At 39.4% G+C, this 23,774-nt stretch overlaps 1 protein-coding gene across 2 annotated transcripts in view; it reads right to left on the bottom strand.

Moving 5' to 3' along the window:
- LOC132039547 (DNA ligase 4) overlaps positions 1 to 23,485 on the bottom strand; it is a 45,310-nt gene extending 21,825 nt beyond the window's left edge. Inside the window, exons 1-10 of one of the 2 annotated variants that reach the window (XM_059430024.1) lie at positions 22,997 to 23,485; positions 15,663 to 15,754; positions 14,370 to 14,455; positions 14,139 to 14,275; positions 5,090 to 5,164; positions 4,916 to 5,007; positions 4,580 to 4,651; positions 3,377 to 3,456; positions 3,167 to 3,211; positions 2,790 to 2,945 (exon numbers count right to left, since the gene is read on the bottom strand). In XM_059430024.1, coding sequence (XP_059286007.1) covers positions 2,790 to 2,945; positions 3,167 to 3,211; positions 3,377 to 3,456; positions 4,580 to 4,651; positions 4,916 to 5,007; positions 5,090 to 5,164; positions 14,139 to 14,275; positions 14,370 to 14,455; positions 15,663 to 15,754; positions 22,997 to 23,350 — 1,189 coding nt within the window. In that variant the 5' untranslated portion in view covers positions 23,351 to 23,485. The remainder of the gene's footprint in view (positions 1 to 2,789; positions 2,946 to 3,166; positions 3,212 to 3,376; positions 3,457 to 4,579; positions 4,652 to 4,915; positions 5,008 to 5,089; positions 5,165 to 14,138; positions 14,276 to 14,369; positions 14,456 to 15,662; positions 15,755 to 22,996) is intronic. The other variant, XM_059430025.1, reaches the window with a different exon arrangement.
- Positions 23,486 to 23,774: the final 289 nt, after the last annotated feature.

The following is a 23,774-nucleotide window of genomic DNA, read 5'->3' on the forward strand; positions in this document are numbered from 1 at the left end:
TTGAAAGAAGTGAAAAGAGGTTGGCAAAATGGAAAAGTCAATATTTGTCTCTTGGAGGCAGGATGGTTCTGTATTAGGTTCCATATCTACTTATGTGATGTCCCTATTTCCACTACCAGTTAAAGTGGAAAAGACACTGGATACACTGAGGAGGAATTTTGTATGGCGAGGAAACAAGGAGAATAAAGCTTTTCATTTGATTAATCGGAAGGCTCTTACATCCAGAAACAAAGAGGGTGGTCTTGACATTAGAGATCTGAGATTGCACACAAAAAGCTTACAGTCAGCGGCTGTGGAGATATAGTTTTGTAGAAGTTAAGTTCTATGGAGACAGGTGATCGACTGCAAATATGACCAAGAATCCCCATGCTGTACAAATGAATTGCACTAATGGTGTGAGTAATCGGAAGGCAATTAGATCTCACTACCCTGATTTCGTTGGTAACTCTGGATATACCATTGGTAGTGGTAGAAAAGTGACTTTCTGAAATGATAACTGGTTTGGTCATGCCCCTCTAAAAGATCTCTTTTAGAAAAGTGACATTTGGTCATGCCCCTTTAAAAGATCTCTTTTCTGATTTATACAATTTGGTATCTACTCTTGAAGCTAAAGTAGGAAAGCTGTGGAATCAACAGGGGTGGAACTTCAGCTTCAGAAGATTACTTAATGATTGAGTTGTTGAATTATTGAAGCATCTGGAATTGTTTCAGGGCACAACTACTGAAGACTCGTTGACATGGAAGGGCAGCAAAAAAAAAGTGGTTTTCAGTGAAGCGAGCTTATTCCTTATTCTCATACAATGGTCAAATGGGCAACAATTGGCCTTGGAAGCAAATCCGGAAAATCAATGCAGCCTTTAGAAGTTGTTTGTTTCTGGAATCTGTAATTGGCATCCAGCTTAGTCGTCGTGCTGAAAATTAATATAATTACTACCTTTCTCAAAAGAAAAAAGAAAAATAGCAGGTTCAGCTAAATTCGGCAGATTAAAACATGTTGAGTCAATAACTTTGTCATTGTTCAACATACCCAAACTTTGTTTGGTTTAAGACTCATCAAGTAAATTTGGGTTAAAATGGGTCATAGCCCAACCTGCCCAACTCAAAATTAGTTTTCCATTTGTTAGTTTTCTATAATCTACTTATTAATCATCAATAAGAACTCGAAACTTTTTTTCTACAGAGAGAGAGAATGTGCGCATAACATACGGAGAGACAAATATAAATACTAAACAAAACAGTACTTTTTAGAGTTTTAACCATTTTAAGGACCCAAATAGACCTAAGCTTTGAGATGGGTTACTTTGGGCTATGTAATTGACCCATCAATCCATGTAAAATTCAAGTTTGGACGTGTTATAGCGTTACAATTTTTTGGTAAATTTGGCATTTCTATGTGTGGTAATTATCTCCGGTGTTTTAGATAATGGGTACCTTCTGGGTCTGAGAACTAGAATATGTATAATTATGTCAAAACATGTAGTCTAAGAGAGAAGGAACTAATCAATGTTAGCAAAACTTCGAAGTGTGCTCGCTGCTCACAAGATTGTTCCTTACATCCATATGTTAGTCTTGTTTACAATATAATATAATGAGACATCGAAGAACTATGAAGCACTGGCTTTTTGAATTATAAATGCATAAAGAGGAACAAACATGAAAAATCACAGAAAACCTATATTTCAGAGCTATTGATGACTATGTCATGTTTCCATAGAAAATGATATACTTATTTTCATCTTTATGACTTGTTCTCCACTTGTCTCTTCAGAAGTGTCATATAATCCACTTTTTCCTGCCTAAGGAGGCCTTGAACTCTGTTGTAAGGCTTACTGCTTTACTTCAATATTAGTAGCATCTGCCTTTTGTTGAGAAATAGAAGGAAAAAGAAAACAAATGATATTCACTGGGCTAAGACAACCCCCCCCCCCCCACACACACACACACTCCCCTTTCAAGTAAAAGCTTCCACGGCCGGTTGACCATTCTTTGTGGTTGAGCCTGTGCTCGACACGGGCAACACTCACCCATAGAACAAATTAAAAACAATCATCAAAAAGCTTTTATATAAAATTAAAAGAAAATCATCCAGAAGCTTTTTACATATTTTGTTTTAATTAATGAATTAATATTACCAAAGAAAGGACAACAAAGAAATATCAATTTTTAAGTTGGTGGACGCGAACTTCGACAATTAGGAAACTACTCCCTCTGTTTGATTATGTGTCTCACTTTCTTTTTTAGTCTCTTTAAAAAAGAATGTCACTTTCTATATTTAGTAAACTTTTCAATTTCATCATCCCACATGGTATGCTTAAGACCACAAGATACCAAGGACATTTTAGTACATGATACACATCTTTAGTTTAAGACCAAATGATTCAAAAGTCTTCTTTACTTTCTTAAACTGTGTCTAGTCAAACTAAGACATAAAATGAAACGGAGGTAGTACAAGAAATCAGATTTTTGCAATTAACTTAATGATTGGGAAGACTATACAATCATATTTCTAGGCTGACAATCTTTAGTGTGTGAACAATATAACAGAGCTCAGCATGAGACTATGGTGGCTGCTACACAAGTTCCCCAGTTGGAATGTGCTCATGTGGACAAAATGAAAATGGTTAGATTCATGGCACGGATATCTCATTTAAACAAAGATGTACAACCACATATACACTTGATATCACCACAAACTTCAAGGGATTGAAAAGACCATTATTGTCGAAATAGAATGGGAAGCATGCCAAAAGTTATAACTTATAACCTATGGAACCAAAGGGCATCCTTACCAGAAGGACGATGAGCATTAAGACCACCATTAGGGACCAAAATTTCTAAACGACCTTTTATGGGCTTCACAACGTTCTGGAGAATCTCTTGACGTTCCTTCAAACTCCGGTGAATAACACTGGTATCCCCAACATAAAGAATATCAAATGCAACATCTATTGACATTTAATGTTAAGGGAGACAGAAGCCAACCAACTTAATGGAGTTGAAAGGACAAGCATCGCTGACATCAACACACGCTTGTTTCCTGCTGAGCTGCTAAATTTGAACACAGTGTAGAAAGAAAAGGATACAGCATAACTGCAGCACAACAAAAATCTAACTCATTATGCCTATGTTTTATAGGAATGAACCAATAAAGTAGTAATGTTCTAACGACAAACCTGCCTATCACTATCAAGACCCTCTCTTGCCGCCTTTGCTATGATAAAGGCAAGAAATTTATAATGAGAAGTCAGGCAATTAAGAGACAAAGACAGGTTTACAATAGATTAACATATCATCGCACAACTGAAAATGCACCAAAAACTGCCAGGCAACAACAGATTTTTGTGAAGAAAAAATGCCAATGAAGGATCATAAGCACCTATTTCTTGATTGGAACCAAACTCGGCAAAGCGGTTCATTGATGCATCCCAAACCAACATTTCACCATCAAGTATGCACCTGATCAAAATAGAGGTAAGGAGAAATGCAGTTGTAGCAGAAAAGGTAAGTATGCCTCATTACAAGGCAAGATACAATAGAAATAGATGTCCAAGCTCTGCTCAGTTCAGAAAATGACGAAGTATTTTTCTTTTTTTCAGATAATAACAAGTCGTCAGGGATACTTGATGCCATCAACCAAAGACAAACCAAAAACTTCACTTCATGTCACACCAGTTATGGGGATGTACCAGCATCAAAGAAGGCTGCTATCACAAGATAGAGGATCACGCTGCACATGCCTGTTGGGAGTTCCTCCACAAAATAGGCTAATTCTTCTTCTCTTCCTTATACAGAACTTATGCTACATTATCAATCTGCGTCAATTCCCCAAAGTTTCTCATTCCTGCAATCTTGCATCCCATCCTCCACTGACCCCCTACCCCACCCCTCCCTTTCCCCTAACCAACCCGAAAAAAACGGGACAGGGGAAACCCTCAGGGGTTGGCCTGGTGGCAATTGACTTGAGCCTTGGGGTGCTCCCTTTCAAGGTCTCAAGTTCGAAACCAGCTGGGTGCAAACAATTTCTGAGGGCCATCGGACTGGGGAAACCCTGAATTACCCGTGGTGCACTTGCGGGAAACTCCTTGCCGAGGGCCTGTGCACCCCCGGGATTAGTCGGGGCTCAAAGAGACTCGGACACCCGGTGCTTAATCAAAAAAAAAAAAACGGGACAGGGAAATGAGAGACAGCTGTGATCATAAGACCCAGGCCCATGACATCATCACATAAAAATATTGAAACTGAATTAAGACACCGGCAAACAAAGTACCCTACTAGAATCTTGAGTACAGTGATCGACAGGAATGTGTATAGAATATTGGGTCTCATAGGTAGAAAACCATGCCTTTTGCAAAGTTTTTATTTTTGGTATACTCCAATTCTTGTATACGGGCACATGTTTGCGTTTTCTTTAAGGAAATGAAATTTATTAATTAATCAAATAAGTGACGACAGGCATCAGGAGGATTTGGTAGCGAATCTAGACATGGAATAACAATTAACAAATCATAGGGCGATGTCGACAAAGTAGGGGAAAAAGACGAGAATGGAAGCTTTGGGATTGAAATATATGTTTGCTTACTTGTCAGCAAGAATATTCTGTGTAATGACATCTGACATTCCATGAGCATACTCTTGATGATCAAGAAAGTTTCTGCATGCAAATTGAGTAAATATAGCACTTAGAAGTACTGTAAGCCTATAACAATTCGTTATGACAACCATAGCATTTGCATATCACGCTTACTTGGCAATTACCAAAATTAAATAAAAAGTCAGTAGGATACAAGAGGAAAAATTCATTTGCAAATTCAGATAAACTGAGCAAATATTTGTGACCCTAAAAAGCAAAGATTAAATGATGCCAAGAAAATGCAACACAATGGAGGAATTAGATAGTAACTTATGAAAATGGTACCTTGAGAAGAAGTTTAGCTCAGAATTGTTTTTATGAATCTGGATGCGATCCCCGTCAAATTTGCACTCGACAACTACTTCCTTCCCGTGAAGCTGTTCACATTTGAATCAAGGTAACATGAGACAAAGTTAATCAATAGAAAAACTACGATCATCAAAGCAAATTTCATAAAACCTTTTTCCACGCAGCAGACGCATTGCTGACCCTAAGAGCCAGCTGAGGGCGGACAGCTTTTCCAACTTCAATGTCCTGCAGAAAACAACACAGTAGCAATTACCCTGCTGAAGAAAAATATAAAACGAGAGGAAGGAGAGAACTTAAGTGATATCATTGACATCCCAGTTCAAAAAAAAAAGGATCATACTAAATATCATAATTTTTCCACGAGCAGTGGAGCAAGTTCCTTCCACGAAAAGGTTTTGTCAAACTGCTACTTGATATTAAATATGTTAGTGTACCGTCACATTCAAACTCTAACTCTTGTTACGTAAGCTTTGCATACACAGTCTCAACTTCATTTGAGGATGGTTGCATTAAGTTGATTTTAACATAAAATTTAGGCGTAATACATAGTTTACCGCCTGAGTTCGTACCAAATCCCCTTTACACACCCCTTGACTACGGGAATCATTTTACACACCAAACGTTTCACCGAAGGTGTCTTTTATGCACCATTTTTATTACGTTGCATGCATGTTTAACCAAAAAGTTAAGCGTGCTAACCCTACCCAAAAAAAAAAAAAAAAATGTCCATATTCTTATTTAGTGACACAAGTCAAATTGTTATCTTTTCTTTTTTAAAAAACAAATTATTAATCATTAAATTAAATCACTCGTCTTCCCAACCCTTCTTTCTTCCCTTTTTTTCGCCGCTGTTGCCCAACCCCTTCATCCCTTCTCTTCTTTTTCTTTCTCAAATCAATGGCAAGTATTCATAGTTCACTAGTAAGACACCACCCAAATCTGTTTTGCTTGTTTGTTTGCCTTTAATTTGTTGTAGATTTCCTCAATAAATTGAAGAAGATGGGGGCCTCTGATTGGAGCTATAAACCAACAATTGAACGGCTGTTTCCACAAATCGCTATGTGTCTACTTTCTGATTTTGGTGTAGAAACCTGAAAAAAAGGGTCGCTGCTCTTAGGTCAGTGTGCAGGTGTGATGGCTTCCTTGCGGGTCTGTTCAATGGTGATTCAAATGGTATAGCTATGGTGCTTTAAGGAAGGTGTTGCTGTTTCTGAAAGTAGGTTTATCCGGAGATGAAGGGGTTGCAGTGTGTTGTGGGTTTTGATTTGAATGTTGGCGCTTATGCTGGTGGCAACTATGGCTGTGGTGGTGATAAGGTGGTGGCAGTGGTGATTTTAATGGAGTTGCAGTGTGTTGTGGGTTTTGATTTGAATGCTGGTGCTTGTGCTGGTGGCAACTATGGCTGTGGTGGTGATAAGGTGGGCCTTGGACGGAGAAGATGCCAGCCTAAACTTTTTTTTTTTTTTTTTAATTAAAAATAAATTGTCAATTGGAGTGTAACTTAGGTATTTTCGTTTTTACTTGAGTTATAACACGTGTCACGTTTTGATTGGCGCATATAATGCAACATCAATGAAGAAGTGGTCAAGTATGAAAGAGGTGTGGATTGGTCACATTCGGTAAATTATCGGGTGTGTAAAATGATCCCCGTGGTCAAAAGTTGTGTAAAGGGGACTGGGGTACAACCTCAGGGGGGAATTATATATTACTACCTCCGTCCAATTTATGTGACTCTTTCCTATATCTAGTAACAATTTAATTTTAAAATGTCCAATTACCCTTAATGGGATGATTTATAGCCACACAAATATCTATGGTTTATTTTAGATCACAAGTTTCAAAAGTCTTTCTTTCTTAAATACCGTTCCCAGTCAAACACCATCACATACATTGAGACGGAGAGAGTATTATTAAAGCACACAAATTGGGACGGAGAGAGTATTATTAAAACATAGTTGGATAGTTGATATATTCTACTAATATTCGGCTTTGACAATGATACTAATGTCACAATCATTTGTGTCTCATTCTATTGACAGTAGTACTACACTAATTCTCTACGTTGGCACTCTTTTACTGCCTTCTCTACATCTCTTTCGAGCGGTTCCTTCTCTACATCTCTTTCCTGCATATGACACTAATTCTCTATTTTCAAACTCCTTTACGGCCTTTTCTACTTCATTTTCCTGTTCTGGGTTATGAACATTGTCGTACTATATATGTAAAGAAAATTGACCTTCGCCCTAACTCAGCCTCGTTAACTCACAAGGTGAGAATTGTCCAAGAACATATAAGGAGATAACACCTACTATTCCCTTCATCAATGTGGGCATTCTAACACTCCATGTATAAATTTTTATTTAACTTTGAAACATCCGTCTAGTTTCCTCATCTTCGATTTCCCCATCCACCAACAACAACAATACACTGTGTAATCCCACAAATGGGGTCTGGGGAGGGTGGGGTGTACGCAGACCTTACCTCTACCTTTGTAGGGTAGAGAAGTTGTTCCCAATAGACTCTCGACTCAATAAAACGTTTCTCAAAATAGGTTTGAAAAATACAAGAGTAGATAAGCTATGGTAAAAATATTGAACGAAAGAAAATACTGATAGCAAAAATAGTAAAGATAGTCGAAGTAAAGGAACAACAATGGTACTACAATTGAAGAATAGGATAAGGGTAGAATAATAATTATAATTTTCTTTTCATCAAGACTAATAATAATAATGGTACGGAGAAGATGGAGCAAATAAGGTGCTCTAAACTAGAACCATGCTCTCCCACAGAAAAGAGAAATCGCTCGACTACCCACTAACCTCCATGCTCTTCTATTTAGGGTCATGTCCTCGGTGAGTTGAAGATGTGCCCAGTCCTATCTAATCACCGCTTCCCAATTCTTCTTCGGTTTACCTCTACATCTCCCTACGCCTATCAGTTCTAACCTCTCGCACCTCCTCACTAGGACATATGCGCTTATCCTCTTCACATGCCCGAACCATCTTAGCCTCGCTTCCTGCATCAGGCCACTCCCACCTTGTCTTGTATACCCTCGTCCTGAATCTTGTCTCTCCTAGTATGCCCACACATCCATCTAAGCATCCTCATATCCGATACTTTCATGTTCTGGACATAAGAGTTCTTGACTGGCTAACACTCTACCCCATACAATGTAGTTGGTCTAGCAACACTCTATAAAACTGACCTTAAAGTCTTGGTGGCACAATCTTGTCACATAGGACATGAGATGCGAGCCTCCATTTCATCCACCCCGCTCCAATACAACATGTGACATCATTGTTGTCTCCTTATTTTCTTGGATTATTGACCTCGGATACTTGAAGCTCCCTCTATTGGGAATGACTTGTGTATCAATCCCCATTTCCACATCCGCCCATGTGAGGCATCACTGAACTTGCACTTCATGTACTCTATTTTAGTCCTGCTCAACCTAAAACCTTTTGAACTCTAAGGTCTGTCTACAAACCTCCAGTCTATCGTTAAATCTGTCGCCTGTCGCGTAAATCAATACTATGTCATCTGCAAATAACATACAACATGGTACCTCCCCCTGAATATGTCGTGTCAATTCATCCATCAACAAGGCAAATAAAAACAGACTAAGAGTTGATCCCCGGTGCAATCCCATCTCAACTGGGAAGTGTTCTGAGTCTACTCCCACTACTCTCACTCGATTGTTGGCTACATCGTACATGTCCTTAATCACTCTAATGTATGCCACAAGGACACCTCTCGACTCCAAACATATCCATAAAACCTCATATGTAAGTCTATTTTCCTATCCCAATACTGCTTCAACAATCTCCTTAAAAGATGAATGGCTTTCATAGTCTATCGCCCCCAACATGAATCTGAATTGATTCTCGAAAATAGACACATCCCTCCTCATCCTCATCTATACCACCCTCTCCCGCACTGTCATTGTGTGGCTTAGTAGTTTGATCGACCATTAGCTTATTTATAAGATTAGACACTACTGATTGTATCAATTGATTAGCTTAATTCTAGAAGACATCCGGAGAACAGAAAATTTTCCTTTTATTGTAGTTGATGTCTTCCCTTAATTAGTTATAAGATTCATGGTATAAATACCCCTTCCCATGGAATTAAACATATACTGACACACATTTACAGCGTCAATCACGATTGACAATTGTTAATTTGTAAGCATTGAACTAAGGAAGAAAGCTATAAAGATCACCTACTTCAGAAATTCAAAGGCCTTAACCAAGTGTCAAGTTGTTGATGATGAAATCTAAATCTTAATATGCATACAGGAAACAATTAATCATATGCATACAGGAAACAATTAATCACTGCTTCAGACATTGCTTACAACACTTCACAAAACCTGTCATCTTATCCTTTCTTCCCAAAATGCCCAATGACATCTCTGTGACTTTCTAAATCAAGCTTTAACAAAAGAGTAGGTTGATGACCACTGAAAGCAGACAAATATAGGATATCTGACAATCATCATAAGCGCACCAGTTGAGGAAGTAAAGCATTTGCTCGTCTCTCGGACAAGAAGTTACTCTGGGATTTGTGGCAAAGTGCAAGCAATGAACAAATCAGTGTTTTGGACGGCGCGCTGCGACAAAAGGCGACAAGGGCCTGCCTCGCCGCTCGCCTTTTTGAAGTGCGGCACAAATAAATACCAAAAAATTAAAATATTTAATTGCATATATAAACAATCAAAATCTCACTAGCAATAACATATTAGCAAATATTTCAATTCAAAAATTAAAAGTAGATGGTAGATACTAAAAGTCTAGAACTTGAATGACTCAATAATTCATAAGTGATAAGACAAGCAATACTAAAATTCAAGCAATAGTGCAATACTAAAAGTCTATTCAAATTCAAGATCTTCAATAGAAAAAAGAGGTGAAAATAGAAAAAGAAAAAAACAGAGGAGAAAATAGAAAAAGAAAAAAACAGAGGAGAAAAAAACAGAGGAGAAAAAACAGGGACGCGTACAGAAAAAGAAGAAGAGAATAGAAGAAGGAAAAAAATGCAGAAGTCGCCGGAAACAGAGGAGGAGTCACCGGGAAAAAAAAGAAGAAGAACTGAAGAAGAAGCAGAAGTCGAATACAGAGGAGGAAGAAAGAAGAAGAACTGAAGAAGAAGAAGAAGGAGAAAGAGAGAGCGTACCTGAAAAGCTTGAAGGAGAAGAGAGGAGGCAAAAAAAAACCCTAGCCGCTGTTTTTCTTTTGATAAGAAGTTTCATTTAAGTCTTCAACTTCTTTTAATTGCTTTTTAAAAAAAAAAAAAAAAAACCACTGTCGCCTCGCCTCGACGCCATTAGCGCCTTTGGCGCGCCTTTTGAAGGTGACCTCGCCACAGCCCTAAAAGGCGGCAGAGCCACGCCTCTCGAATTTGGCGAGAAGTAGAGTGTACGCAGACTTAACCCCCACCTTGAAAGGTAGGGCGGCTGTTTCCGAAAGACCCTCGGCTCAAGAGAGGAAAACAAGACAAAAGGTCAGATAGGGCCAAGCATATCGAAAACAATATGAAAACAAGGAATAACAAAAGCGAGAAAGTCATGGTAGAACAGTCCGGAAAGAAAGGAGCATTAACTACTATAAATAAATAAAATAATCAAAGTACAACGGCCCAACAAATATAAGCGAATCAAATGCAGAAATCAAATGGCAATAAACAAATGAGCAAAACTACAACTACTATGGTGAAAGGATAAGCCACCTAGCCTTCTATCCTAATCTGAGTCCTCCACAACCTCCTATCTAAGGTCATGTCCTTGGTGAGCTGAAACTGTGCCATATCCTATCTAATCACCTCTCCCCAATACTTCTTCGGCCTCCCTTTACCTCTCCTGAAACCGTCCATAGCCAACCTCTCACACCTCCGCACTGAGGCATCTGTGTCTCTCCTCTTCACATGCCCAAACCATCTCGGCCCTCGCTTCCCGCATCTTGTCCTCCACCGATGCCACTCCCACCTTGTCTCGAATATCTTCATTCCTAATTCTATCCCTCCTAGTGTGCCCACACATCCACCGTAGCATTCGCATTTCCGCGACTTTCATCTTCTGAACGTGAAATTTCTTAACTGGCCAACACTCCGCCCCATACAATAAAGTCGGTCTAACCACCACTTTGTAGAACTTGCCTTTAAGTTTTGGTGGCACTTTCTTATCACACAGCACTCCGGAGGCGAGCCTCCATTTCATCCACCTTGCACCAATACGATGTGAAACATCGTCGTCGATATCCCCATCTCCCTGTATAATAGACCCAAGATACTTGAAACATCCTTTCTTTTGAATGGCCTGGGTACCAAGCCTCACTTCCTCGTCAGCCTCACGCGGTACGCCACTGAACCTGCATTCCAAGTATTCTGTCTTGGTCCTACTCAATTTAAATCCTTTAGACTCCAACGTCTGTCTCCAGCCCTCTAGCTTATCGTTAACTCCGTTGCGAGTCTCGTCAATCAGGACTATGTCATCCGCGAACAACATACACCAAGGCACCTCACCTTGTATTTGTCGCGTCAATTCATCCATCACCAAGGCGAACGGAACGGCAAGAGCCGATCCCCGACGTAACCCCATCGTAACGTGGAAGTTGCTCCGAGTCTCCTCCTACCGTCCTTACCGGTCTTAACTCCATCATACATGTCCTTTATCGCTCTAATGTACACCACGGTACACCTTTAGCCTCCAAGCATCTCCATAGACCTCTCGGGCACTTTGTCGCAGCCTTTTCTAAAGTCAATGAATACCACGCGCAAGTCCCTCTTCCGCTCCCTATACTGCTCCACCAATCTCCTTATAATATGAATGGCTTTTGTAGTCGAGCGCCCCGACATAAATCCAAACTGGTTCTCTGAAATAGACACACCTCTCCTCGCCCTCATTTCCACCACCCTTTCCCACACTTTCATAGTGTGACTTAGCGCCTGATACCTCTATAGTTGTTGCAGCTTTCGAATGTCTCCCTTGTTCTTGTACACGGAATCATTGTACTCCACCTCCATTCTTCCGCATCTTCGCCGTCTTGAAAATGACATTAAACAACCCAACTACCCACCCAAGCCTACCCCGCCCGCATTCTTCCAAAATTCCCCAGAATCTCGTCGGTCCTGGGCGCTCTTCCCCCGCGCATCCTACGAACAACTCCCCCTTAACCTCCTCAACCTTTATACTCCTACAATATCCAAAGTCGCGACGCCTATCGAGTGCTCCAAGTCTCCCAACACAATGTCTCCGTCCCCTCCTTCGTTCAAGAGTTCATGAAAGTACGACCGCCATCTCCGTCTAACGCGGGTTTCGTACCAACACTCGCCATCCTCGTCTCGACGCACTTCACTTGATCCAAGTTGCGTGCCTTCCTCTCTCTCTCACCTTGGCAAGCTTAAATAGCTTCTTATCCCCACCTCTGTCCTCTAGTTCTGCATAAAGGCATTCAAAGGCTGTCGTTTTAGCCGCCGAAACTGCCAACTTCGCCTCCTTTCTCGCCATCTTATACTTTTCCTTGTTCGTTCGCTTCTCTTCATCATCCTCGCTATCTACCAACTTCACATACGCCCTTTTTTGCTTCTACCTTGCCTCGACTTCTCCATTCCACCACCAATCCCCTGTTCCACCACCGCGGCCTCGAGGACCCCCAATACCTCTCTAGCTGCTTCCCTAATGCAACTGGCCGTCCTATCCCACATACTGCTCGCATCCCCCCTACTATCCCACGCTCCCATAGCCATCAACTTCTCCCCCATCTCTAGGGCACTAGACAGAGTCAAACTCCCCCACCTAATCCTCGGTCTTACCATCCACGACCCTCTTCTTCTTTTCCTTCTTATCTCTAAATCCATCACCAATAGTTTATGTCGGGTCATAAGATTCTCACTCGTATGACCTTAGCCCTTACAGAGGCCTTTATCATCTTTTCTAAGAAGCAAAAAGTTTATCCGCGTCGTTGCCCACCGAGCTACGAAGGTTACCAAGTGCTCCTCCTTCTTCGGAAAACTCGAGTTGGCTACGACCAATCCAAAAGCTTTACGAAATCCAGGAGCGAGACTCCTCCACCATTCTTGTCCCCCGAAGCCAAATCCTCAACGCACCTCGTCATAACCCTCGAAACGTACCCAACGTGCCCAACGAAATCTCCTCCTATGAATAACTTCTCGCAGGGCGGTATACTTACCACCACTTCGTCCAAGTCCCAAAGCCGCCTTTTACCTACTCGTCCAAGCCCACTGTGGCGCGTCGACTAATAATGTTCAAGGCGAACCCTCCAACGACTAACTTAATCGCCATCATCCCGTCATCGATCCTCCTAACCTCTACCACCCGATCTCTAAGCTCACTATCTACTAAGATCCCTACCCCATTCCTATACCTCGACTTGCCCGAGAACCAAAGCTTGTACCGTCCACATCCTTAGCTTTTTAGTCCTACCCATTTAGTCTCTCGGACGCAAGCTATATTAATCCTCCTCTTCTTAAGAATCTTAACTAACTCTATGGACTTTCCCGATAAAGTCCCAATATTCCAAGACCATCTCTACTCAACCTAGAAGCCCCTCACCCCCACAGCCCCCCCCCGATCCCAACCGAGAACATGACCCTAGTCTACCATCCCTCACCAAAGCCAGTAAAGCAAATATACGCTAGCGAAAGGTTAATCTAAGACAAACGAAGGATCAATACTAAAGCACAAGTTAGCAATAGTCTATAAGCAGTGAAATAGGTATTCAATTAGGTGGAACAGGCAAAATTTATAAGGCTAAAAGACAGGAAATGGGCTATTGGAGGTACCGACTCCAAGTAAATAACCCGTTCACCACCGAGAAATCTCTGCGTTCACGGGCCGAATCAATCGTTCACCGCCGGTGAACCGCCGGAAACTTCAAGTACTGTGCGCAACCGCCCGGAAACCAGAATGGTGGTGGTCACGCTGCGTGGCCGTTTGGGGTGGCTAGGTTGGGGGGGGGGGGGGGGGGCAACTTTCCGTCGCGAGAGATGAGAGGAGAGAGAAGCTGGGAATGCTATGAACAAATATCTACCAAATTATAGGCCGATATATACACTTAGTCACCAAAGTAAAAAAATAATGAGATATTACAGTTACTATAAGTGGAAATCCAATATCTACCAAAAGTACCAAGGCAAGATAAGAAGTAGGTCATAAGGTTCAATATGAGAACTTGAATCAAACCTGGCGTTTATGCCGTTGACTTCTGTCCCTCAACTTTTCACAAACTAGTTTTAAATCGCATGTGACGTTGAATAAGTCCTCTGCATCTGGATGGAATTCATGGAAGATGCTCTTTTCACTAATTCCCAACTTAAGATCTAAATGATGAAGACAAAAGTCAGTGGCAAATTGAAATCATTAGGCATGGAGGGAGATCCTAGAGTTTAAGCATTGACAAAAAAATCATCAAACCTTTGAGAATTATCATTATAATCCATTTCATTTCTTGAGCATTTGTTTTCCTGATTATATCAGACAGAATTGAAGTCTTCTCTGCTCTGTTAAAACAATAAAATATATCTTCGTGAGGCATAAGCATAACAAGCTAAGTAAATTGTAAATGCTGTAGCAACAAAGCATCTAATCAAGTTCTTTCCAAAATAATGGTCTCTCAAAGAAGCAACCGAAATATACAACTTAAGTGCATTCCACAAGCCACCTGCAATAGGTCTAGGCTTTAAGTTAACAATGCAACAGATGACAGATCTAAGGTTTAACAATAAAAGTCTAAGTCTGGATATGCTGTAGCACGATGTCTTCAAGTATGGCAATTGAAATTCTGCTCTGCTCTTAAGCATCAGAAGAATTCATGAAAACAAAGAAGTTTAGGATCGAAATTAACAAACCAGCAGGGCAACCAAAGAGCAGCAAGATGGTCATGGCATTTCTTTCCATCTCTTTGCAGTAGGTGATGGAATGTATCACCTCTATCAGAGCGGTTGTAATAAAAAGAGTAGCACAAGTTTTCACATTTTTTAAAGTTCCTGGAAGTTTATCAGCTTGATAAACTCTGCTTCTTCCTCCTTTGTCTATAAACGTATAAGAAGGTTAATTATTTGGTAATCCGCACCCCTATAACTAAAGTGTTGATATAGAAAAGCAATCGTCTTGACCATTTTAGAAAATTGAATGCTAGAGATAGAACTCAATTTTCAACTCTAGTCTCTATCTCTTTAATCATTTGCATTTCTACCTAATCTTCTATACCTATAGGAACCTCGTGGTGCTCCAAAGAAATAACAGACAAAAGGCCTATTCCTCAACTGCACAAAATCCTTTTTTACTCCATCGAAGACTCCTTTTTCTCTTTCTCCATATGGTCCACATAAGTGCTACCGGAGCAACATCATATGCGCTGTTTCTTTTTTTTTTTTTTGGCTTCTAAAAGTCCAGCTAAACATTGTTTACTTCATCATTCACCGACACAATTCTAAGCCATCTCAAAGTTTCCCATCATAGACAAGATGCTATCTGACAGTGTAAGGAGAGGTAGGGCTGGGGAGGATACATCAGCGTGGAATCCCACTTATGGAACTTGTTTCCCCTAATTATTTTTTTGATGTTTAGGGAACTTGTTTTCCTAGAAAAAATATTTTCCAAAGACATTTCGACCAATCAAACATGAAAAAATTGGAAACTATTTTCCTCCATAGCAGAAACACTCATACAAAAATTGGTAATCTACAAATATGGAAACTTCATCACCTGTTTTCACTGGAGGCCAAGTGATCAAGGAAGTCATTTAGTTCCTTAATTGTTAGCCCAGCAGAGGCCATTCCCTGTCTTCGCTGGAGGACCTATTCACAAGCAGTAATTCAATATATGTTAACAGAAAATCCATATGCATATTACAATACTCAGTTTTCTAAGAGAAAAAGTAAACCAGAAACATTAGCAACATAAGGATCTCAGAGGAGAAAAACAATAAAGCTGTTATTTAGCTTGTCATTTTAAAGCTACAAATGGTTAAGGAAATAATGGTGTAGTCATTAAGGTGCTGATTTGTTGGGCAAATTTAGCTCCAAAAGTTAAATTTTAAAAAGAAAAAAAAAACTGGGAATAATGGAGCTACATCAAAAAGCAGTTCCTTGAGTTTCTGGCCCAGCTTAGACCTTAAGGACAAGGTCAATCTGGAACAAGAAGGGAATTTTATGAATTGAACGACGAGCATAAATAAATGCAGAGAAATAAAGACGGGGAAAATCTCTTATAGTTGTATCAATCTAAAGTCAAAAGTATTTCGAAACGCGAAAAGGGCATCAAAGTGCTAAGCTCCTTGAAGCACACCACGAAAAGAGAGAAGTGAAGTGTGCATTTCTTTCACAAGATAAAGTATCAACATTTATATGAAGTTAGTATTATAATAATCAAATAAGCAAACCAACAAAAAACATTTAATTAGCCATCAAATTGCAATTAAATAACTAATTTCAACACCTAATATCCAATAATGCTGATATTACTTATTAGTCCAGCTCTTCAAATTTGAGACTTAAAGAATATGTTTTTAAACTTATTTACTTAGTGAGTAATTGGTTGAATGGCACATTAACTGAAGCGCATGGCTTCACCTATGAAGTGATAACCCCTCGCTTCGCATCGCTTCATTTCTTTATGCAACGAAGTGATGGCTTTTAATAATACCTGTCAAGTGTGTGAGGTAAATTAACCAAGACAGTATTGTGACACATGCACTCAATAGAACGGACACCTCAGATCATTTTGTTGGAGAATGAACTTCGGCTTTCTTAGATTTTGTGATACATGAATTATCTCATTCACGTCTTAGGAAATAAAATGTATTGCTAGGCACTTGGGCTATTTTATGTAAGCAAGTCAAGTCAAATAAAGAAGAATCACCTCCTCAGCTTGTCTTCAAGAGAAGTTGAGAGCAACCCCCCCCCCCCCCCCCCAAAAAAAAAAAATCCCACCCCCACCCCGGATGTTCAGCATTTGGTATCAAAGCCAATTGTATTAAAGGACCTGTGAGAATTGAGAGTCAAAGGCAAAGAGATCTTGTTGAAAGATTTTGAAAGAACTAAAAATCATGTCTTCATCAAATTCCTCTTAGCAACTTGTTCCTGTATGTACATAAGAGAACTAGCAAACATTGGTAGTGAAGATGAAAGCTTTTTTTCGCTAAATAAAGGTAAAAGTGAAGAGAAAAGCTTTTAGCTGAAGATTTATGGGAGGTGACCAAGACAGGAGGAAGTCTATTTGAGTTTTCTAAGGATCCCATAGTTGCTCACCTACAAATTTTCAAAGCTGAGAACAAGAAAAGAGTCTAAGGCTCTAACAAATCGACATGCTTCAATATCAGAAGCAATTTTTGTTAAAATTATGTGTTGCCCTTCTCTAAAAGAAATATGAAAAATGTTGCAGACAGAATATCAAGGGTCAGAAAGGACCAATATTATCACTTTGAAAAGACAACTTGAAAACTTAAGACCCCTGGAGACGAAAAACGTGACGCAATTCTTAAACAAGTTGATGGAACTTGTGAATCAAATCTAAATATTACGAGAGGATCTTTCGGAAGAAAGGATTGTCGAGAAAGTCCTTGAAAATTTGCCTAAAAATTTTGCATCTCTTCCTTGGAGGATTCTAGAGATATTGCAAATATTTTTACAGAATTGATTAGTGCAATTGAGGCAGAAGAATATGAGACACCATGGAATTGGTCTTGAGCTAGATTTACAAGCCAAGACTATGGTCAACCCAAGCTCTTCAGGGAAGGGAAAAAATTTAATGGAAAAGGTAAAGCTACAAGAAGAAAAATGTAGCTCAATCTTCTTACAACCATTGCGAAAAGGAAAAGATCCCACCACAGCACCACCTTCGAAATGTAGTTATTGGAAAAAGTATCGCCGGATGGAAAAGCTCTGTTTCCAAAAGCAAAGGCAGCAACAACAATAACAGGTAAACCTTGTAGCAGATGAGGAAGAAGAAGAGGACACAACTTTGTTATTGGCAGTCCAGGAGAAAGAAGTTGAACTTCAAATTTGAGATACCGAAGGATGTTTTGTGAATTCCAACCACAAGGTTTAAGGAGTGTTGAGAATGAACATTGTATCAGTAAGAAGAAAAGGCCTTCTTAGATTTCTGTGATACAATCATTATCTTAGTTCATATAGTAGGAAATTAATTTAAGGATACATGTATTGTTTTGGCCATGAACTAGAGGAGAGCAAAAAGTTTACAATTAAATTAAGGTATATGTACTAGACTAAGTGCATACTAGGAAAGTTCTATAAATACATAGGCACTACAGCCATTTGAAGTAAGCAAGTTGAGCGAAATGAAAAAGAATCATTTCATCCACTTGTCTTCAACAGAACTTGACTGATTTGAGAGTATTCCTCATTCACGAATTTCCAACACATTTCACGCTCGATTACTCAAAGAAATAAAAGTTCTTAATAAATTCTCTTACTTCAACCTCTTAGTTCTTATTTCTTTTTTATATTGTAGTTCAACTGTGGAAATCATCAATTGGCAGAGCTTCTTTCGTAGATTCCTTCTAATTGTCCTATTTTTACTGTATATTTTCAATCTAATTGGGCTGATTGTGTAGCTGACAAATTGATTTGAACAAATATGTCTAATTTCCATTCCAGTGTTGTTAAAGGCGTGCTTAAACCCTGAAATAAGGCTCAAAACATGTTGAGCGCTTCACCTTGCTTGATATGCGCCTCATTGTCATCATTAAGGCTCTAAGACATACTTCTTCTTGCCAATGAGCGCTTCATTAAAGAGCAATACTAAAAAACTAATATTTCACTTTATTGTTATCTTTTTTCAATTTCTTTGTCCATATATTTGTTATTTATGCTTATAATGATTAGTCTTGGATTAAAGATATATATATATAAATATATATATATATGTATGTATGTATATACAACAACATACCCAGACAATGTGGGGTGCGGGAGGGGTAAAATGTACGCGGAACCTTACCTCCGTCTCGGAAGATAGAGGTCATTTCCCGGAAGACCCTCGGGTCAAGAGAAAACATGATGGGAAAAGGTCGGACAAGCGAGAAACGAGTTCAAGCGATACGAAAATGAAACTAACGAAAGCGAAAAAGCCATGATAAAGCGATGAAAAACGAAACGGTAGCTACCACAAATAAATACGATAATTGTGATACACGGACCAACATATAGTTGCACCAATCAAAGGACAAGAAAATGAAGATCAAAACTGCGATATATATATACACACACACGCGCACACACACACACACACACACACACACACACACACACATATATATATATATATATATATATATATATATATATATATATTTGTATATCTTCCGTTTGCGCTTTTTTTCATTAAAGTCCACACTTTATTTGCGCTTTAGAGCTTTTTTGCGCTTTTTGCTTTTGATAACACTATTCCATTCTCCATTTCAGTTCATTAAAATTGAGCAATGCCATCCAACAATAGGAAATGATAATACAAAGAAAAGGAGGACCAAAAAGTTTTCAATTTAAGAAAAGGATAAGTAACATAACAGACAGGGAGCTTGGCAGGGAAATGTGGGGCCAGATGTTAGCAGGGAAGAAACTAAGTGTACAGGTCAGAGCAAGACTGTGGAAGTGGTTAAACTTAATTGAGTTTTAAAGACAAAAAAATTGTAACTAAAGGTGTGTTTGGTAGGAAGGAAAATGTTTTCCTATTTTCCCTTGTTTGGATGCACTAAATATCTTGGAAAATGTTTTCCTTCAAATTTTGAGGAAAAACATTTTCCAGACCAATAAAAACACACCAACGCATCCCCGCACTATCCATCCACCATCCCCTACCTCCCTACCCCACCCACCCTGCCACCACCCCCGCCTACCCCCAACCCCACCTACCCTCCCCCTACCCCCACCACCAGAAATTGAACTCTGAATTCAAAAACCACGTGGTGTTTTGCTTTGAAAAACCATTTGCCGGATCAATAAAAACATATCAACCTATCCACAATCCAACCTCGCAGTATACATCCACACACCCACCCTCCCACCACACACACCCTAACCCCACCCACCCAGCACACACACCCTACCCCCACCCACCCCTTACCCCTACCCCACCTCCCACCCTGCTTACCTTCACCACTAGAAATTGCAGTCCAAATTCAAAAACCTCATATTTTGATTTGAATATATGTAAAGCTCAACATTTTCCAACTTTTGATGAAGAAAATGTGTAGGAAAATCACGAATAATAATTAATTAGCACTGCCAAATTTAGCATTCCAAATTACTGCTATTCTCGTTCGACTAGTCATAATCATCGTGAAATTTTCGTAGCAACCAGTGAGAAGTTACGGCACTCACTTCGATTTCGGACACGCTTTACGCCCGATTAAGTAGCGAGTGGAACGTAAGCCATCAGTCACGTGACATAGCGAGTGCATCGATAAGGCAAGTAGCAAGCACGTGTTCCTTAAGACCATGAGAACCCGCTGTGATCAAGACCGAAAAGAGGTAGAATAAGACGCGTCAACGTGAAACTATGCGTGTGGTTTCCTGAAAAACGTCTGAACTCACAGGAACTTTGAAAGCTTTGTTGATGATGATTTGCTCTTTTGTATACATTGGAATAGACTTACCATTGTGAATTTATTCTTCTACTTTTGACCGCTAGAAGTCGCCGTTTTATTTTGAGCCGTTTGAATTGAGCGTCTTCAGAGAAATTTTTGGGAATCTGCTTTATTTATATTACGGTGGAGAAATTGCAAAATTTGTCCTTTAAATAGAACAGTCTTTAGTTTTCCGCCCGCAACGGGTTGGTCTTCCTTTGCCCGCCAAGAGGTTGGTCTTTAATTTTTCCCTTCAGATAGGTTGGTCTTTAATTTTTGCCCTTCAGACGGAAACTAAGGTCCCACTCACGACCCATGTAAAAAGGTGCGACCCCCCTCCCTCGGCCTACCCCAGTCCAAATTCAAAAACCTCATAGTATTTTGCTTTGAATGTATGAAAATGCTCTTGAAATGACATTTTCCAACTTGCGTAACAAACACAAGAAAATGAATAGGAAAATCACTTATTTTCCGAGAAAATATTTTCTTGGAAAACATTTTCTAATCATACCAAATATCATGATAGCGGTGAAACGAGCTGTTTTGCCAGCTCTGCTACTAAGCATAATCCCTTTCCGATTGATTTGGAGGATTTATCTTTCTTCAACTAAGCAACAGATAAGAATAATAACTTGCACTGCCAAATTTAGTGTTCCGAATTGCTATTATGTTGTTTTCTACTAGTCATGATCATCATAGAGGTTAGGTTATGAGAGGTTAGGTTATGAGAGGTCGGCTATTATGTGCAGAGGAGATGCACGGATGCCCCAGTGCGGAGCTGTGAGAGGTTGGCTATGGACGATTTCAGGAGAGGTAGAGGTAGGCCGAAGAAGTATTGGCGAGAGGTGATTAGACAGGACATGGTGAAGGTACAGCTTACTGAGGACATGACCTTAGATAGGAGGCTATGGAGGACACGGATTAGGGTAGAAAGGTAGTAGGTAGTCTTGCGTTGCTCTACTTAGTAGGTCCATAATAGTAGTCTTAGTAACTTGTATAGTTTGTTGCCCTTTGAATTCTATTACATTTTGTTGTTTCTTGTACTGCGATTAGTGTATTCATTTGTATATTGACTGTAGTTACTGCCTTTTTATCTTATTTATTTGTGGTAGCTACTGCCTCTTTTTTCAGGCTGCTTTATCATGGCGTTTCCACTCTAGTTATTTTCATTTTATACTGCTTTGATCTACTTGTCCATATCTAACCTTGTTTTATCAAGCTTTCTCTTGAGCCGAGTCTTTCAAATTCGGTAAGGTCTGCATACACTTTACCCAGACCCCACATTGTGGGATTTCACTGGGTATGGTGTTGTTGTTGTTATGATCATCAGAGAATTCCAAATAGTGAAGAAGAATTTACATGAACCATACAAATATGTGCTATGCCTTGTAAAGCTCTTAACTTCCCTCGGGTTTGTCTAATATATAACATGCACCCTTCTTCAGCATATGTCATATCCTGAAACTATTATCTATCAACTCTTTCAACATTTAATTATTAGTTTATTACTAATCTTCTTTTACTTCCTAATATCGCAATTGTTCAATATCTATGCGATTCCAGAACCAAACACTCCTTCAAAACTACGAAATTCTCATAAACAAACAAGTAACGCAAATGAAACAGTAACTAGTTCGATTAAGCAACAGACAAGAATAATAATTAATTTTCCCTGCCAAATTTAATATTCAAAATTGCTACTATGCTCTTTCGACTAGTCATAATCATCAAATTAGTTACCTCAGCGGCAACAAGTGAGAAGTTAACAGCATTCAACCCAGTTTTCGGACCACCTTTACGCCAACTAAGTAACCGTCGAGCAAGACTGAGGAAGTGGCTAAACTTAATTGAGTTTTAAAGACAAGAAAATTGTGGGGTGTGTTTGGTTTTCCGGAAAATGTTTCTTACTTTTCCTTGTTTGGTTACACTAAATATCTTCTTGAAGAACGTTTTCCTCAAAATAGGAGAAAATGTTTTCCTTAAAAGTTTGAGGAAAATATTTTCCTGATCAATAAAAACACACCAACACATCCACAATCCAACCTCGCAGTATACATCCACCCCCCTCCCTACCTGCCTACCCCACCCACCCTCCCACCACACACACCCCGCCTACCCTCACCACTAGAAATTGTAGTCCAAATTCAAAAACCACATAGTGTTTTATTTTGAATATATGCAAATGCTCTGAAAATGACATTTTCCAACTGAGTAACAAATACAAGAAAATGAGTAGAAAACCCCCTTATATTCTTGGAAAACATTTTCTTCATTCGAAACACACCCTAAGTGATGAAACGAGCTCTTATGCCAGTCCTCTCACTCGCTCAATCACTCAATAATTTCTTCAATTAAGCAACAGACAAGAATAATAAATAATTTGCACTGCCAAATTTAATGTCCCGAATTACTACTATGCTCTTTCAACGAGTCATAATCATGAAAAAGAACTTACCTCAGCAGCAACAAGCGAGAAGTTTCCTGCATTCGCTCCAGTTTTCAGACCACCTTTACGCCAATTAAGTAACCGTCGAGCATCATCAGAGTCACGTGACATAGCAAGTGCATCAATAAGGCAAGTAGCAAGCACGTGTTCTTTAAGTCCATAAGAACCACGCTCACGATCAAGACCAGGTAGAATAAGACGCATCGCAGCGAAATTATCATGTGGTTTCCTACAAAAAGCGTCTAGAAACTTCCGGAACTTTGAACGCTTTGTTGATGATGATTTGCTCTTTTGTATCCATTGGAACAGACTTACCATTACACTGAATTTTATGTCTTCTCCACCAACACTACAAGTCGCCATGTTTGTTTTGAACCGTTTGAAATGAAGCGTACTAGAGAAATTTTTTGGGAATCTATTTATTTATATTCTGGTGGAGAAATTACAAAGTTTGCCCTTCAGAGTTCAGATGGGCTGGTCTTTAATTTTGCCCCTTCAAATCGGGCAATTCAACGGAGTACCCTTCGTTCAGGGGTGGTCTTTAAATTTCTTTTCATGTTGAAATCTTTAAATTTTCAGCCGGCTAAAACCCCATAGGTTAGGGTTGACACATACGGTCAAAATTTTAAAAAAAATTCGCAAGAGCAAGTTTAAATTTCCCTATCCACAACGGCAGCATACGGCGTGAAGGAATTACAAAGTTTGGGGCATCTTATCCCTTTGACGGCATAAATTTCCCTCTTTGATAATTATTAAGTTTTTGGGGTACTAAAAAATTTCCCTTAAA

Source organism: Lycium ferocissimum, chromosome 12, assembly GCF_029784015.1.
Source record: "Lycium ferocissimum isolate CSIRO_LF1 chromosome 12, AGI_CSIRO_Lferr_CH_V1, whole genome shotgun sequence".
Lineage (NCBI taxonomy): Eukaryota > Viridiplantae > Streptophyta > Magnoliopsida > Solanales > Solanaceae > Lycium > Lycium ferocissimum.